Source organism: Mytilus trossulus, unplaced genomic scaffold (assembly GCF_036588685.1).
Source record: "Mytilus trossulus isolate FHL-02 unplaced genomic scaffold, PNRI_Mtr1.1.1.hap1 h1tg000215l__unscaffolded, whole genome shotgun sequence".
In the NCBI taxonomy this organism is placed as follows: Eukaryota; Metazoa; Mollusca; class Bivalvia; order Mytilida; family Mytilidae; genus Mytilus; species Mytilus trossulus.
This window is the reverse complement of record NW_026963312.1, coordinates 393,079-412,278: the sequence shown is the minus strand read 5'-3', so window position 1 is coordinate 412,278 and position 19,200 is coordinate 393,079. Positions and strand designations below refer to the sequence as shown.

General features: G+C 33.4%; 2 protein-coding genes across 2 annotated transcripts; one reads left to right on the top strand and one right to left on the bottom strand.

The window, feature by feature from the left end:
• Nucleotides 1–754: 754 nt before the first annotated feature.
• LOC134701104 (uncharacterized) lies at nucleotides 755–6,237 on the bottom strand. The gene is made up of 3 exons (XM_063562239.1): nucleotides 6,105–6,237; nucleotides 4,873–4,917; nucleotides 755–2,848 (listed from the first exon to the last, which is right to left on the bottom strand). The coding sequence occupies exons 2-3, from the start codon at nucleotides 4,910–4,912 to the stop codon at nucleotides 2,244–2,246; spliced, it is 645 nt and encodes a 214-aa protein (XP_063418309.1). The 5' UTR covers nucleotides 4,913–4,917; nucleotides 6,105–6,237; the 3' UTR covers nucleotides 755–2,243.
• Nucleotides 6,238–10,782: 4,545 nt separating this feature from the next.
• LOC134701089 (17-beta-hydroxysteroid dehydrogenase 13-like) lies at nucleotides 10,783–18,060 on the top strand. Its single transcript, XM_063562230.1, has 6 exons — nucleotides 10,783–11,007; nucleotides 13,520–13,759; nucleotides 14,575–14,681; nucleotides 15,139–15,276; nucleotides 16,446–16,562; nucleotides 17,918–18,060. Exons 1-6 carry the CDS (start codon nucleotides 10,783–10,785, stop codon nucleotides 17,991–17,993), a joined length of 903 nt encoding a protein of 300 aa, XP_063418300.1. The 3' UTR covers nucleotides 17,994–18,060.
• Nucleotides 18,061–19,200: the final 1,140 nt, after the last annotated feature.

Genomic DNA, 19,200 nt, shown 5'->3' with positions numbered 1-19,200 from the left:
AACTAAAGTGAAATTTTAGATGTTACCTCTTTGGGATGTAGAACTTTGTTTATGTTGATTGCATCAAATCTTTTATAAGTAATCTGATCAGGAATGAATTTCCTATGTTCCTCATGTGTAAGTTCCAATCTTACTTCCTAAAAAAGGCAGCAAAGAACTTGCATTAGAATTTATTTTTTCCAGTCTGTTTATTGCAGAAAAACGTATTTATGCATCCTTGATCAATTGCATATTCTCTCAAACATTTTAGTATTTAACAGGCAGTGGGGAAAGAAAAGTCTAATGTAATATAACACTACAAGGAGATGAACTTGTGAAAGAAGGTCATTAAAGCTCTAAGAGGTCTATCAAGATTGGGAAGACTTTTTTACTTTATAGGCCGATGGTAATGTTTTGCCTATGACTCCGTGTTTGTCCTAAATCAGTATTAAATAAACTCTTTACATTATTAAGATTGCTGCAAGCTGGACTTGACAAATTCTTACTCCTTTGATGTTTTCATTGCAACCATATGGTATTGCAGAACCTAGTTTCCTTATCTTTTAGTGTAGGGCTAATTGTGCGGTGATAACTGTTCTCGCTGATGCATACTTTCATAGATAAAGAAGGAACATGGCCAGGCTGGTTAAAATGATTATAAAGAACCCTGAATTGAGTTTCTTTATTATCAGACCTGTGTTGATTAGTCCTTTTACGCAGCAGAACTATATTTGTGTTTTTATTTTATTATTTTATTTTACTAAAGGAAATTTCAATACATAATGAAGCTAAAGCAAGATAAAACCTCTATAATATAAGCAAAGATGCCTCCTTTAAGAACACAGATTGACTGTACATATTTTTCTGCTGACACAATATAACATAGCAAACTGCATGAGTTTTTAATGCTAAAAGCTTTTAAAAAAAAAGCTTTGATTTCCTTATTTTTGCTGTGTGACAAACATAATAAGGACATTGCATAGCCCAGTCGTAGTACCGATATGCGGACTCTTTATTACCGGAGATCTCACAACATACACCAATAAGGGTAATTGATTCAGAAAATCCAACTTTTGACATGAAATATTTGTTTTTAACCGTTAAATATAAATTATGTAATGCCTCTTGTCTGTTGGAAATATCAGAAAGATGATGATAACATAGAAATCTTAGACAGTGAGACAATGCAACAGGCTGTATTGTAAAGCAGGGATCCGTAATAACCTCTAGTCGTAGTTCTTCTGGTATTAGTGACGAGTGCTGTAAAAAGGTAACGTTATTGACAATGGCTATTTTCATCTTTTTAACTAATGGCAATGTGGAATGTAAATATTCACTATAATTTGTTTCACGATACTGATGATTGCGTAATCGTTCCATATCCGGTGTGCATCTTGACAGAACATAGTCTGCAAGTGTAAGTGCAACATTGTATTGCCCTATTACGTAATAAAATGACGCGTATAACAACCAGCCGGACACAGCATCAGTATTGATGCCGTCTTGTAAATGTCTATGGTAACGTTTATGTATGTTATACATACTATCTCTTGTATTGGGCGATGGTAGAAGTTGTGCTAAATATTGACTGATTTCAGCATAATAGTATTTACACACCTCAATAATAAACGTACAAGATTCAGACTTTATGAAAGATTCAATTAATACAAGACCTTTAAAACAACTTGGAATTTCTGTTGGTGCCGATATCGATCCACCAAGCTTGTAAAATAGAAATTCTATCTTAACGGACGAAGATTCACTATTTGTTCGTGATATGCGATGATTTGCATTATCAAGCTGAAATATATTCGCTATTAATCCATCAATCCCTCCACACTTTATACTCTCAAGTACACATAGAAGTGTCTTATTGTTACTTTTATTGATCTTTTGTAGGAACATATTATGTTCAGGTATAAAATAGTTCGGACAGTAGCATATGTTTACCCATGATATCAATTTATCAAGACAGAGAGAAAAACAAAAATACAATTTCGATAATTGAAATGTGTCGATATCCTGCTCCTCCGAAACCCAGAATAAAGCCGTCTTTAGAAAGTAGGAACACAGTAACTCTTTAACATTATCGTTTCTGTTAACGACATGCTTTAATGTTAATTTGAGTAGACCGTAACATAGCAGTTGAGTGAAGTTAAACGAATGTACAAGCATTTTTTCTGCTACAGAGAAAGACAATCTCCATAAAAAGTCATCTTCTGATCTGTTCTTAGGTCCTATAGGTACCACCAAGCATCCGTAATCTATGATCCTGTCAATAACGATATTAGGGGCCATTGACGTCGATGACGGTATGCCCATGGAATTGCGTTCTGAGGTAGATATTTACTTCGTATGCAGAATGCATAATCTATTGTCTGATCTTTATCTGATAAACATGGACCGTGTGCAAAGACAGTCATTGTCGGAATCGATTGCTTATTCCTTTCAACAAAGTGATTAACTCTAAGATACAAGCTATTACCAGCAAAAGGTACAAAGAAGTATCCCTCTTTCTTTTCTGCTACCAATCGGAGTCTAGTGAATCCAGGATTATCATTATCAGTCTCCATAACAAAGGTAGTATGGTGTATTGGGTGTTTGATACTCCTTACATTCTGTACTATGTCTGCTTCTTCCATTTTGTTTATGCACATAATATCTATGTCACTTCCGGGTAAATCCAGTCCTTCTGCCTTACTTCCACTTGATATTTTTATTTGATGAGGCGAAACTTCATTTTCGATATTATCACTGATTATAAAGAATCGTTGTCTTGTTCTTATATCGATTTCAGTACCAACTCTTTCTACGAGGTGTTCATATAAGTATTTCTCTCTCGGTTTTGTTTCGAGCCAAAGCAAGTGATCTGTAAAAAGTGATTTTTTTTTCTTTATCAATCATAAAACCGTATAACGTCGTACGAACGAAGAGAGTTATCTCCACGATATTTATCACATGCAATCGTTGTGATTCGATCGGTAATATTGAGTACTGTGGATTCATTTATTTTCGTGGGTACCAATTTTCGTGGTTTGAGGAAAACTTGTATATTCGTGGATATTTAAATTCGTGGTTTTTGTAAAGTGTCCATACATTCCTTAAGAAAATTTACAATTCGTTGAACATTTAAATTCGTGGTTCTTCGGTATCCACGAAATCCACGCGAAAATTGGTATCCAACGAAGATTAATGAATCCACAGTAGTATGTAGACATTATACGTCTATAGTAGTATATTTGGTGACAGGTGAGGGACCTCATGGGGTTTTTGATTATGTGATTACTTGGCCGTTTTTTTCAATGATTATTTGATTATTAAGCCAAATATTTCATGATTATTTGATTACCTAGGACTGTATTTTTAGTTTATGATTATTTGATTACTAAAGATAAGCAAATATTTAATGATTATGTGATTATATTGGCAAAACAATGGTGATTATGTGATTACTAGGACCCCCCATGAGGGGCCTCATTATACGTCTATCGTAGTATATTTTGCGACAGGTATGCAAATTAACAATCAACGGAAAATACTTAATAATTATAAATGATATAAAAACACAGTGTTTTTGTTCTACTTGTAACCATATTCAGACTAAGCAATGTATGTTTGCTTGATAATCTAGGGTGTAAGCGCTTTTTTTTTAAATCCAATTTAGACGCAATTAGTTTATATGTTATTCATGACAAATTAGTATTTTACTGAAACCTAAATACAGATTGTTTTCATCGCACGTACTATACTAATAGTACGACCGACGTATACATTTCAAAAACCTTATACGTACCTTACACTATTTTCATAATTTAGTATTGTATAGCGGGTTATTGCAGCAGTTGTAAAATTTCGTGATTTTCATTGAATAAGGTAAACTAAATATTTTGGCGGATTTAAAACTTTTATCAATACCTTTTAACATGTGCACTTTTAAATTGGCGGATTTTATTTGAGCGATTGTGTTCTATTCGCGAATATAAGTGAAGAGTTACACCCCGCGAAAATAACCCCCTGCACGGAATTAACCAAATCATTTTCACGCGTGTCTTGAAGGGAACGTTTTGAACTATTTGGTGTTTTTTTTAGATTCTATCCTTTCGTTTCTCATGGTTTTGTCTGTTTGTGGATTCCTTTTTTGCCTTGTTGTTCTTTATTAGTCTTTATTTCGTGGTTTAATATTTGAATTATGATATGTTTCCACCTCGTTATATCATTTTTTCATTTGTATTCAAATAGACACCGTCATGCCATGCACTTGATTTAAAGAACATGTTTAACCACGCCACATATTTTTATTTATGTGTCTGTCCCAAGTCAGGAGCCTGTAATTCAGTGGTTGTCGTTTGTTTACGTGTTACATATTTGGTTTTCGTTCATTTTTTTACATAAATAAGCCCGTTAGTTTTCTTGTTTGAATTGTTTTACATTGTCTTATCGGGGCCTTTTATAGCTGACTATATGCGGTATGGGCTTTGTTCAATGCTGAAGGCCGTACGGTGACCTATAGTTGTTAATGTTAGTGTCATTTTGGTCTTTTGTGGATGGTTGTCTAATTGGCAGTCATACCACATCTTCTTTTTTATATTACACAATAGATACCTTTATTACAGTCTGTACAGTTCAGTAAGTAATCCAGATATTCATTTGAAGATTTATCAGGATATCTAAGGTTTAGTATCCACTGCTCATGTGCTTTTCTTCTCTCTAAACAAGCTTTATATGTTCGTTCAAACTGTCTGATTGTCAGTCCGAAAACGTCGTTTGAGATTTTCGTCCCTCCATCAAAAGATTGGTAAAGTAATGGTGTAAATTTACGCCGTCCACGATACGGAAAACGTTTCACACCGTGTATTTCCCAATACGAGATTTTCCTCATTCCAAATATATTACCATCGTCATTATTGTCTCGGTTTGTGGAGTTTCCATTCATAATGCCTGTAAGAAAGTTATATGTAAATACATTTAATCTCTGGGCTAATTTCGTATGAAATGAATACTAAGTTCCATATTACTGTTTGATATATAAAATAATATGCTGACTATCAGTTAATACATAATCAGTCAAAATGTAAAACTTGATTTCTAAGGGAGGTGGTATGATAAGAAGTAAAATAACAAAAATACTGAACTCCGCGGAAAATTCAAAACGGAAAGTTCCTAATCAAATGGCAAAATTTATTCCCTAACTCATCAAACGAATGGATAACAAACTGTCATATTCCTGACTTGGAACAGGCATTTTCTTATGTAGAAGATGGTGGACTAATCCTGGTTTTTATGACAGTCATAATAAAGACACTACATTTTTCCCTTTAACTCAAAAATCAAAAAGTAGTATAAATCTATCACAAACTTATTTTTCAGGTGTTTATAAGACATTAGTCTGTGACAATTGTATTATTTTTATACTTTGTACTACATGTTATGATTAAGGCTTCGAACTTCTTAAATGTAATGCCGAACAGCAAAAACTGTCAAATTAACCACATGTTTTATCTTGTTATTAATATACTAATACTAATATTATAGAACAGCAGCTGCACTCGAGAAAATATTTTGCTACAACGTCACTATGACATCCCACTACAGTGTCCAGATTATATTTGTTTACCAATTAAACTAACAATAAATAAATGAAGATTTCTATTTTTCAATTTTAGGTGTATTTTCTTTTTATCATTTTATAAATCCTCCTCCTTTAAGTTACAATTTACTTTAGTTACATTTCATGTATCTGATGTAAAATGTATGAAACTAAGTTGACAATCGTGTATCTTATATATTAATTCCGATGTTTAGAAAAAAAGTTGCATTTATCATTGTGATTTGGTCTTTATCCCACCTTTATCCCACTCCCCGCCCCCCCCCCCCCCCCAAAAAAAAAATTTAAATAAAATCAAAACAATTACAGTCGATTACGATTACAATTTCGATGATCACATGAAAGTATATTTCATGTCTTATAAATAAAGATAGTAGTAGATTACCAATGTTTAAGTTTCGTATATCATGTAAGAAGAGACTTACTTAGGTTACAAACAAACCCTGGGGAAATCCGGATACCACGACAGGGTAAGCGTCTACTACAATGTAAGTGTTTCTACAGATGTATTATCTCTTACCTTTTTTCACTGGACTGCTTGATGACTGGAACACTTGTAGTCACACAATATTACTTATTTAAGATAATCAAAAGTAGGGTTTTGTAGAAGCTGAAACAAAGAGAAAAACTTCCTGATGAAAACAGTGCAAATATTTGTCATGCGGATATTAGATTGTGATCGTTTTAAATTAAGGATGGAACGAAGGTCACTTGCTAATTGAAAGTTGTGTACTTACAAGGAAATCAAAACATAACGTTCATAAATCATAAAACTGCCTCTATTCTTGTCGAATAATACATAAAATTCCTAGTAGTCAAATGATAACTATCATACATTTATTTGATTTTGCCATTTGATTAGTAACTTTCCGTTTTGGATTTTCCTCGAAGCTCAGTATTTTTGTGATTTTACTTTTTACGTATTTATTACCGTTTTGAAATTGCAATCAATCTGCATCTATTTTAAATCATGTTTAGATTTAAAATATTAAATAATGCGTCTTTGATTGCCTACATTTTGTTATAATTTAATATAGTAGAAAAAGAGAAACTAAAACAAAAAGAAAATAACACTTCCTAATACAAACATTGAAAAGTACTTTTTCGGAGAAGTATCGTTGAGTTGTTATAAAACGATACATAAACTTGTCAAACACTTGTATCAATGTACGTACAAGGACATTTATATTTAGTAATGTAAGTTCGAAGTTCATAAAATCACTTCAGCTGTTTTCACTTTATAGATATAGGAAGATGTGGTGTGAGTGCCAATGAGACAACTCTCCATCCAAAAAACAATTTATAAAAGTAAACCATTAAAGGTAAATGTACGGCCTTCAACACGGAGCCTTGGTATTAGTGACGAGTGTTTTATGTAGAAACCCATATGAGCATAGGATATTTTCATCCTTTCAATAAAAGACAATTTAATTTAATTTAATTCTTTATCTATTTAAAGAGGATTGCCAACAGCCAGAGGCTACGCGTGGATCTCACAATTTAAATTGTACACTTTGTATCTCACAACAATCGTTTAGTTTTTCTTTATTTTTCATCATGTCCGGTGTACATCTTGACAGAACATAATCTGTTAGTCTCAGCGTTACATCGTACTGTCCAAGAACATAATGAAACGACGCGTATAACAACCAGCCGGACACAACATCTGTCTTTACACTGTCTTGTAAATGTCCATGGAAACGTTTTTGTATGTTGTACATGCTACCTTTTGAGTTTGGCGTTGTTAGTAGTTACGCTATATATTGATTGAATTCAGCATAGTAATATTAACATACATCAATGATAAATGTAGAAGATTCAGACTTCATCAAAGATTGAGCAATTGAAAGACCATTAAAACTTAAAAGGTCTGTTGGTTCCAATTTTATTCTAGCAATCCTGTAAAATAGATCGTCAAACGTTTCGAATGAAAGTGCAATCTTTGTACTTGATAAACGGGGATTTTCATTGTCAAGCTGAAATAAACTCGTTATTAATCTATCAATCTCTCCACACTTTATACTCTCAAGTACAAGTATCAGTATCGTTTTATTTCTCTGATTGATCTTTCCTTGGAACATATTGTGTTCAGGTATAAAATAGTTTGGACAGTATTACCAATGTTATTTCAACTGATCGGGCGGAGCTAACGTTTTAATTTGCATGTGGACAGTCTATTTGAAAATGTGTGTGATAAGGATGATTGCCGTTATAATAAATACTGATTTCTAATTACCAATCAGTGTCATCAAAGGAATTTACAAAAGAATGACTAGAAACTTCATTGATGAGTTTATCCTATAACACCTTAATATAGATGGACTGGTTTATTATGAGCGAACCGGTTAAACTCCTCCCAGTCAAGTGAAATAAATCGAGTAATAGCAGATGTTTACCCATGATATTAATCTACAAAGACAGAGAGAAAAACAAAAATACAATTTAAGTAGTCGAAATGTGTTAATATCTTCCTCCTCAGAGACCCAGAATAAAGCCGTTTTTAGAAAGTAAGAACACAATAACTCTTTTGCATCATTATTTCTATTAACAATATGCTTTAATGTTAATTTTAGTAGACCGTAACATAACAGTTGAGTGAAATTAAACGAATGTACAAGATTTTTTTCATCTACAGAGAAAGACAATCTCCATAAACTGTCATCGTTGGGTCCTATATGTACTATCAAACATCCGTAATGTATGATCCTGTCATTTACGGTACTAGATGGCCATTGACGTCGATGACGGGATGCCCATGGCACTGCGTTGTGAGGAAAGTATTTGCTCCTTACGCAGAATGTAAAATCCGTACTCAGTTGTTAATCTGATCTACAGGGACCGTGTGAAGTTACCTATACATTAAACAACGCTATGTTGTGTATATTAATAAAGTAGTCAACTCCTGTATTACATCTTTTACTAGGTTCCCAGACGGGTTCTCCTTTCTTCTCTGCTATTAATATAAGTCGGGCAAATCCAGGATGATCAATATCTGTCTCCATAACTAGTGTAGCACGATGTATTGGGTGCTTTATGTTCCTTACATTCTGTATTACGTCTGTGTCGTTGCGAATGTACATTATATCTATGTCATTTTGTGTTTGAGCTTTTGATTTTGCCATTCGATTACGGACTTTCCGTTTTGAATTTTCCTCAGAGTTCAGTATTTTTGTGATTTAACTTTTTACTAATCGTTTCCCGTTTAGCTGTGCATTACTGCTCTTTGGATTGTTGTCTCTTGATTTGACAACGTTTCCCTTAACTAATTCAGTATTCTAGTATATGTACCTACTACTCAAACTTTAAAACACGTCATCAGTATGTGAGAAGATATTTAAATTTCCAAAGTTATTTAAAAAAGAATCTTGTCCTTCTTAAAAAGTTCATTGGAAGACACCAAGACCTTGTTGATCAATAGTCCGTATCAACTTCGCAAATAATACATGATGGTCTTGCAGTATAGATTCGAAGTGTTGACGCAGTTTATAATCTTATCTTGACATCATTAATAATCTTGATTTATTGATTGACAACATATTTGTTTCATGCTTTTCAACAAGCACTCGGCATTCCCATGGGAAGCAACTGTACCCCTTTATTCATATGAGACTGACGTCATATGGAACTTCTAAAGAAGAAATAAAAAAAGTTAGCAGTATCCTATAATTCACTTTCTGCTATATAGATGAGGTTTTCTGGTTTTCTCACTAAATAATTTAAAATTTGATGACTATGTTGAATGCATTTAATAGTATCCAATCGAAAATAAGATAACGAATACATCAATTACGGTCTCATTTCCTGACTTACATCTAGAAATTGACAATCGTAGTCGAATTAAATCAAAATTTTACGACAATAGATTTGATTTAAGCATCCCAGCACTCTTTTTCTATGTAGAAACATTCCATTAGCTTCTGCATACGACGTATCCATTTTCATGTAATTAGATATTCAATGGATTGTTTTGCGCTGATTGAGAGTTGCTGCTCACAAGAAACCTATTTAAACCAAGAGTTTCAAGTCCCTTCGTATAATTTACGGAGGCCAGCACGAGTTGGATGACATTATGGAACATCCGTTTGTCGTAACTACAGTTCCGTCCTTTGACCCAGAATGTGACTTACCGAATAACACTTATCAACGGGTTTATACAAGCACGAGCAACACGACGGTTGACACATGTAGAGCAGGATCTGCTTACCCGCCCGGAGCACCTGATATCACCCCTAGTTTTTGATGTGGTTCGTGTTGCTCAGACTTTGATTTACCTTGATTTACCTTGATTTACCTTGATTTACCTTGATTTACCTTGATTTACTTTGATTTACTTTGATTTACCTTGATTTACCTTGATTTACCTTGTTGATTTTTGTGTACTGGTATTTGATTGTTTTTCTCTTTTAAGCCATGGCGTTTTCAATTGTTTTCCCGATTTGTTAGTTTGATTGTTCTTTTGGCACCCATCGCCTCTCTAATGGTGTTCTTTTTTAATTGTCTTTGTTCATTTTTAACCTTTTCTGTTTAGTCTTTTTTTGTAAATATACTATAGACGAAGCTCCCATCTTTTTGTTGGTGTACTATTTTCAATTTTGGATTGATATACTCTTATACCATGTATACATAAAAATTATGCACATGTTAATATTTTTCGGAAATTGTGAGATTGTGTTGTCCATGTTTTATAAATCCGACTTTAAATAAAAATCGTATCTATATTATCAATGCTAATCTTATTTATCTTATTAAATATATCGGAAGTTGAAGTGATAAACCAGGTGAGCGATACAGGTGAACAACCAGCTTGTAACTTCTTTCAATGTGGGATTGCCATAGACTGATAACGGCCGTTATATAGGAGGGTATGGATGGGGGGGTCTGTTATTCTGTAAACATTTAATTTTCACCCCATTTTTCTCTAATCTTTAAAAAATTAACCCCTTTTTTCTCTAATCTTCCAAAAATTAACCCTTTTATTCTCTAATCTTCTATTTTTTGGCTCATTATTCTCTAATCTTCATCTTTTTAGGGCATTATTCTTTAATCATTTAACCCCATCTAGGTAGTCAATTACAGTGGAGCATAACTCGAATGATTCAGCGCCCTAGGTCTCTATGGGTCAGTGTCCTAATGTTGCGCTCGATATAGTAAATCGGAATATATCTACTGGATTAATCGGGTTAAGTGGAGCATAACAAATGGAATCGCTTGTGGAGAAGATTATCTTTTTTACGTGTATTTTCTTTCCAAGACTGTTGTATTATTATTGTGTGGCCCTTGTAACAGCCTTGATTCCAGCTAAACCCAAAAACATCTCGGGTAAAATTGCATTAGTAACAGGTGCTGGACACGGTATTGGAAAGGAAATCGCATTAGAACTTGCACGAAAAGGAGCAAAATTAGTTTTATGGGATATAAATAAGGTAATATAATAATAATAAAGTACATATCATATTTAATATCGTCAGTTAAAAACTAATTAATAGTCAGGTAGCAGCCAACACATGACAGTTTAGGGACCATTTAATATGACTATTATGTTATTGTTTGTGCGTTTCTATGTGTGTTTTTGTGAGTGTTGGTGTTGTATTTCTGGCACGTAGTGTAGTATATGTCATAATGTTATTGTTCTATTATAAGTTTGAAAATTCTTTGAACGACAAAATTGTTTACTCGCATAGTTATATTAACCTTATTTGGATTCTTAAAAATTCTAGATTTTTTTCAACCTGTATACCAGAATTCCCCATGTGAAATTATATGAAATTATACTTTTTTTAAATGCTTTGAACGACAAAATTAGTTTATATTTCTTCCTATGTGACGTATATATTTGCTGACGTCATACACGCGAAGTAATGGATGTGGTTTTAAAATTTGATAGATGCTTTTTGTGCTTTTTAGTTAAATATGTGTTTATTTTGATATTGTGACGCAATGATGACTGATGTAACCATACTTTGACTATTTTACCAATTATGTCTTTTTTGTTCACATCGTTGAAAATAAATACAATGGAATTTGAAACGACTGTCATACAGTTTGAACAGCGGTATACTGCTGTTGCCTTTATTTATTCAAACAAGTGAGAGGTTTAGCGCTATACAACCAGGTTCAATCCACCATTTTCTACATTTGACAATGACTGTACCAAGTCATTATGTTTTCTGGTCTGTGCGTCCGTTCGTCCGCCTGTCTGTCTGTCTGTCTGTCTGTCTGTCTGTCTGTCCGTTCGTCCGTCTGCCCGTCTGTCTGTCTGTCTGTCTGTCTGTCTGTCTGTCTGTCTGTCTGTCTGTCCGTTCGTCCGCCTGTCCCGCTTCAGGTTAAAGTGTCGTCAAGGTAGTTTTTGATGAAGTTGAAGTCCAATCAACTTGAAACTTAGTACACATGTTCCTTTAATATGATATGATCTTTCTAATTTTTAAACCAAATTTAACTTTTGACCCCAATTTCACGGTCCACTGAAAAGAGTATGTTTCAGGTTAAAGTTTTTGGTCAAGGTAGTTTTTGATAAAGTTGAAGTCCAATCAACTTGAAACTTAGTACACATGTTCCTTATGATATTATCTTTCTAATTTTAATGCCTTGTTATATTTTCTATCCAATTCCATGGTCCATTGAACATGGAAAATGATAGTGCGAGCGGGGCATTCGTGTACTTTGGACACATTCTTGTTTAAAACTAAGTTTAAAGGGGGGATTAGTTCATATCTGATTTGACGCAATTTCATTGAGTCCTAAAATGAAATGAAATGTGAAGTTGAAAGTAAAAACTGAGTCTATTTTTTTTAAATTAAAATGTATATGAACTGATGCAAATGTAATTATGATGTTTGCAGAAAACCTTACAATTGCACTCTCTCTGTTATCGAAATATCATGACGTGTATCAATTTCATATGGAAATCTTGCAAGCCTTAATGCATGATTTTTTATATTGCATTATGCTTGTAATTTGTGCTTTTCCGTGTTTAAGTCCAAATCCAAAAATTATCAAGGAAAAAAATCGGTTCAAACTTTCATTCACTATAGATATGACAATATTATTGAAAATGTAGCTTAACTTTTGAAAAAATGAAGGAAAACGAAAACATCAGTGTGTCATTATCAATATCTGTTATCTTACTATTATAATGACGCCATTTTTAGAAAAGTAGTTACCGAAATCGTCTATACTGATACTAGTTGTTCTATATTTAGTCCACTTCACCCAAAAATAGTCATCTCAAGTTTATTCTTGGTTATTGATCATACTTATATTATGTAAAGAAGATCTAATCTATAATTCCCTACGTTGATTTGATAATAATCTGAATGTTTATTTATATTACATAAACATTTTCCATCTTTTGATAAAGATTTGTATCGATATTAGTTGATTTATTTTAGTACTAGTGTTTTATACGTTTTGTCGTTGTATGTACATGTATTTTGTCGGAGAAGTCGATCGTTGGTGGTTGATATCTCTTTTGTGTTGTTCAATATTTATTTTTAATGCCATTTTTTTTTTGTGTTTGTATTATGTGTCTTTTTATTTCCGCAGAACCACACACAGAAACACACTAAACAAAATAGTATCAAAATGTTATGACTCTCTCTGAAAAAACACTGAAGAAATCGTTTTCATAAATTTTATCATTACAAAATGGACACGCAAAAACGTGCTTAAAAAGTGTGAAATTAACCACTGAATATTGACAAAGACGACATATAATATTTTTATATTTCTAAAGATTACGTTTATCGTGAATCTTAAGTGAAACAGTGAAACTTTTTAGTTAGCTCGGGTTAGGTTATTTTTGACATGAGATTCACAAGAATTTATTTTCATGTAAACTTGATGCACCTACATGTACAAGAGAACGAAGATCACAACACGAAAAAACTATTTGCATATAAACAAACACTAAAATATGTGTTGTCCTTGTATCTACAGGCAAATAACGACGAGACAGCTTCACAGATCAACCTGATGGGTGGCTCAGCAACGTCTTATGTGGTTGATGTAGCAAATGCCGACAACATTCACAAAACAGCCGAACAATTGAGAGAAGAAGTAGGAGATGTAGATATACTGGTGAATAATGCTGGAATTTTATATGGTGGAGAACTCTTAAAACTTAAAGAGGCTCACATAAGGAGAACTTTTGATGTTAACACGTTGGCACATTTCTGGGTAAAGAAATTGGGTTTCGTCAGTTATTTTGATTTGATCTATTGAGATATGTAACGTTTATAATTTCAAAGAAGTTCAAAAATTAGTTAATACCTTACCATTAAATTAAACAAATCGGACACGAGTCCTCCATGTCAAATCCTCAAAAGGACGCCACACTTAAAAGCAACATCAGACTTGGGAGAAGATTGTTCTACTTGGTCATACGGAAGATATTTGTTTTTTTTTCACACAATTAAGTTAAGAATGGAAACGGGTATATTCAAAGAGATAATATCCCGAACAGATAACAGCCGAAAGCCACCAGTGGGTCTTCAACGCAGCGAGAAAATATAATCTTTTTTTAAGATCGACTTACTAGATCTATTTTTTTCTTCTTCTTAAACTGCATATCACAAAAATAAGTTCTCCACAAATGGAGAGGAACAAAAAATAAAAGAGGTCAATGAAGGCACCACTAAAATTGGATCCAGAAAACTGCAACTTACATGTATTTACCAGATGAAGGCTATATTATTGATAATTGGCCCAGTACTCTTGATGTTGTAAAGTTAATTTTAAAATAATTTTCAATACATTGTTTGCGTATAAAAAATCAACTATTTAACGAAAGCTTTTGAGATGTTAAGATTGAGTTATTATATATGACCATTGTCTCTATGATACATAGACACAGGTTATGGGTCCACTTTTCGCAAAAGTATATAGTAATTTTATAATCTTGTACATGTATGATCAAATATAACCTTCTGATAAAAAGCATAATGTTTCACAGTCAAATTTTTTATATATATTTTTTTCTCTTATATTCGCAGACTGTGAAAGAATTTTTGCCAGCAATGATAGAAAAGAACAGTGGACATATTGTCACTATAGCATCAATGGTAGCTAAATCAGGGACAGCCTATATGGTAGATTATAGGTAGAGCACATGTTATAACATACAGCGCAACTTGTTATGAACCGATATTCCAAAGCTCACCGATAATCGAACATATCCCTTCCGTCGGTCGAAACTAGAACACGATCGTTAATCTAGGATGTCGATTAGTACCCGTACCTTGACCTACGGTGATTTACTTTTACAAATTGTGACTTGGAAATGGCTTTCATACCACATCTTCTAATATGTATTGTCATTTATAGTCTATAAAACTAAAACATGCACGATGATCAAGACACTCGGTCTTTCTCCAATTAAAGTTCGTGAAAGTTTCTCAGTTTTTGCACACGTTATGTGAAGTAACACAATGGATCACAATGGCATGTCATGACGCAAATCGCATTCTGATTTATTTACCGGAATTTTATTTTTGATTTTATTGGTGAAAGTTTTTTTTTGTAGTGACACATATATATTTTTACTTTCTATTTTATAGTGCATCTAAGTATGCTGTATATGGATTCACCGAAGCTCTGAGTGAAGAACTTATGAAGTTGGGGAAGAATGGAGTAAAAACTACAACCGTTTGTCCAGCATTTGTTTCAACTGGACTGGTCAAGCAGATCAGAGACAAGTAAGCAGATTTTAAAAGCGATGTAGTATAAAATCCTATAATTCTATTTTTTTTTATTGTTTTATTTAATTCAATTCAAAGTTTTATTTAAAGTCGATATTCAATAAACTACATACACACAAGCTCATGTGAGCTTTTACAGATCGACTGATAAATTTATTTTTGTAGAAAATTCCTGAATTTATTCAATTATAGGCTGTTAGCATAATACATTTTATAAATTTAGACTGTGTTTAGTACTTTCTTGACATTATTCTACGACAATAGTTGATTTTGCAAGATTAAAGAGCACATTATTACATTATGATGAAAAAAGTACCGTTTTCAAATAAGAAACAGGCATGCTAATTTTAATTTTTTATATTCGGTGTCCTTTAATAAATTTCCGCTTCTATACATAAAACTACGGTATTGCAAGTATCAAATATATGGCTATGCGTCTTGTTAATTGAATGAGTCCGGTTCATCCAGACAAAGGTTCGTTCCACTATGTCTGACCTCTGGCAAATGAGACCGAAAACAGATGTTCGGATACTTTAATATTATATATAAAATTTACACAAGTATGTTGAAACCTTAACATAACTTATAGATATATGAAATCCACAGTCAAATTTTAGAGCGCGGAGCTATTTCGGCTTCTTTTGGTCTTATTCAAACCCAGAACAAAAATGTGATAAGTCTATTCTTTTCACAAGCACATGTTAGTATAGATATAGGAAGATGTGGTGTTAGTGCCAATGAGACAACTCTCCATCCAAATAACATTTTATAAAAGTAAACCATTATATGTCAAGTTACGGCCTCCAACATGGAGCCTTGGCTCACACCGAACAAAAAGCTATAAAGGGCCCGAAAATTAAAAGTGTTAAACCATTCAAACGGGAAAACCAACGGTCTAATCTATATAAACAAAACGAGAAACGAGAAACACGTATAAATTACATAAACAAACGACAACTATTATTTTCTCCATAAGAATGACAAAGTCTTTTACAAAATATCCAGTAAGCAAATGGTGAATACATGTATCAAAATCGTTATTCCGCTTTAGTACAGTCATATTGTTCATTTTGCGTCATCCAATCGTCTTGTCGAGGAAAATTATAAAAAAAAACGTTATAATATTATTTTGCTTTCTATACAGATATTCCATCATTCTTTTGTAGAATAACGACATTATTAACTCCTGGTACTGTGGCTGTTGAAGTTGTTAAAGGTATCCAGTATGAAGAAGAACACGTGTATATACCTAGGATACTCCATCTTGGTTTGAAACTACAAATGTGAGTTATTATAGTTGGGAAACATGCGATTGTGTCTGAAAAAGGCATATATGCCTTTATAATAATGCTATGATTTATTTTGAAAGACAAGAATATTCCTTGTGCGCAAAAACATTCTAAAAATCCTTTTTTTCCTTTCAGATTAGTGTTAAAACTGTTTCATATTTGATCAGTCAGATAGTCTTCTTAATTAGACACTCCCCCGCCCCCCAAAAAATATGATGTGATAAATGAAAAAAATATTTCTTATTTTTATATCTCAACAATAACTGTTTAATTAACAAAATACCCAATGCACACAGTAACTTTATCTCGGGGTCCGTATGCATAAAGCTGCTTAAGATTTGTTCAGAACGAACGGATTTTTCTACATGGCGTCCTACAGTAAGTCTACGTTTGGATATCTTAAAACTTAAGTGGTTGTATGCATACCAACCCAGACTCATAAGTCAAAACCTCTGTTTTAAGCATACACTAAGCCGAAGTTAGTATGACCATATTAAATCACAAGTGCTATGATCTTGAAAGAGGTATATACATTGGCGGATCGGGGGTCGGGGGGGGGGGGGGGGGGAGGTCGGGGAATGGACCCCCTTTTTGCCGATCAATGCATTTGAATAGGGACATATAGTTGAAATCCCCCCTTTTTTATTTTTTAAATGGCTGGATCCGCCCTGAACATATGTATACTCGAGACAACTATAAATGATTTTTTTTAATAGCAGCAACATCTTCATTGTGAAAGTTGGATACATATACTTTTGACCTCAAGATTTGATTAAGGTATAGGTTAAGGTCATCACTTGATTACTAATATCCGCCGGTAAAGATAAATGCTGAAGAAGAGGGGTGTCTATTTGACTCTGTGGGATGTATAAATACGCGACAATGTCTGGTCGGAATTGAGACGTTAAATATTAAATCAACTTTTAGGGAACGTGCCATACTCTAAGTACGTCGTAGGTCGACTGTTGCAAGACAAAATCTCGGACACTTAGATAGCAACTGCCTGAGGGAAGACAAAACTCCATCCATTCCTTCATTTCGGTCCAACCACTTTGCACATTTAACCTTTCATAGTGTATTTAAAAAGGTTCCCTTCTTATAATATTTGCCACTTCACTTGCGGCAATGCCAGTCACCCGGATAATGATTCTGTATATTAAACTATTGGTATTGTGAGGATATATGCATCACATAATGATGCAACTTCCGAAGCAAGGTTGTCGGCTCTCCGGACATTCCCGAAGTCCTGCGTTCAACACGTTGATTGCCGAGTTTATGAGCTTCGGTCCTTGCTTGGAAGTTGATAATGATGCTACTAGTATTTGCTTTATTGTTTTCTTTCATTTTAGGTTTTCCCCACGTAAGTTTGAAAGATGGGTCAAAGAATTTGAAGGTATTGTACCACAATATGATCCGAACTCCTAGATGTTGGCATGAAATTATAAAAATGAACAAAATAAAAACATTTTAATACATTTGCAGTTAATGTCGTACATTGTTTTTATTATAAAACCAAGCTTTAGGAACAGTATATAGTATATGTTCCATATAGAACATACTGGCAAATAAACATTAAGAATGTTCATTAAGGTAATACGTATGCAGAAGTACAACTGGTAACTGATCATTTTCTTAAAACATTGAAGCCAATAATTGTTTATTTTATAGTTAATACATGTATATGTAATTTAAACATGCGTTATACATTTGTATATTATTAATTAATATGTATTTATTCTCTGATACATTTTTGTTTTATGAGAATAAAGTATTCATTCATTCATTTCAAGAAAATTAAGATTGACGAAAATTTTCTTCTTACGACATGTATGAATGTTGTAAACCAGTAAGTTGTTGTACGACAGTTGAAAATAAATATACGTGATAAAACTCGATCATTTTCGAAACGAATACGAAAAATAAAATTATCCCTTTCATACATAATATCATAAAGTCGACGCTTAATCAATAATTTTTGTAGACTTCTTTCAGTCAGTTGTACTGCCTCCTCTGATTTCTGCCATGAAAGCTGGTCAAATTATTTGCCCCTTCATTTGAACGCATCTATCGGTTGTGCATTTCTATTGTCTGGTAACATCAACTCCACCTGGAACCCAAGCATCTAAAGCCATGAGCCGACTTTGGAACCTGCAACCTAAGGATATGAAATACGCGTTTTTACCGACCTATTTATTTCTAATAGTATGACCCCTAAGAGACCTAAGATGTACATGTATATAACGAAATTAGAGCAAATAATACTGACGGATTCGTTTATTTAACACCAGCAACACATATTTCAAGCATATTATATGAACACGAAAATGCAATAAGCGGAAACACTATCTATTGACTGAAAACTACAAAAGTGCTTATTTGGTCCCCTCACTTGCTGAACCCCCCCCCCCCCCCCCTGGAGCAAGACTCAATATTTCAGCCTTTCCTTTGATGTGTAATTTTCAGAAAGATCCAAACACTTAAACACATGTTATTGCATGTAAACTAGAACCAGATGCTCCGCAGGGCGGTATGAAAATGAAATCGGCTGTCCTTTCGAATTCTATGTGTCCTTACGGTAGAAGCAACAAATACCAATGTTAAATCCCAGTTTGATCCGCTATATATGGACCAA

Coding starts and splice junctions, on each gene's coding strand:
- LOC134701104 (XM_063562239.1), bottom strand. CDS start 4,912: ATGAATGGAAACTCCACAAACCGAGACAATAATGACGATG. Junction 2,849..4,872: donor CCGAGACAATAATGACGATG/GTAATATATTTG, acceptor CACTTTTTACAG/ATCACTTGCTTTGGCTCGAA.
- LOC134701089 (XM_063562230.1), top strand. CDS start 10,783: ATGGAATCGCTTGTGGAGAAGATTATCTTTTTTACGTGTATTTTCTTT. Junction 11,008..13,519: donor TTTTATGGGATATAAATAAG/GTAATATAATAA, acceptor TTGTATCTACAG/GCAAATAACGACGAGACAGC. Junction 15,277..16,445: donor GTCAAGCAGATCAGAGACAA/GTAAGCAGATTT, acceptor ATTCTTTTGTAG/AATAACGACATTATTAACTC.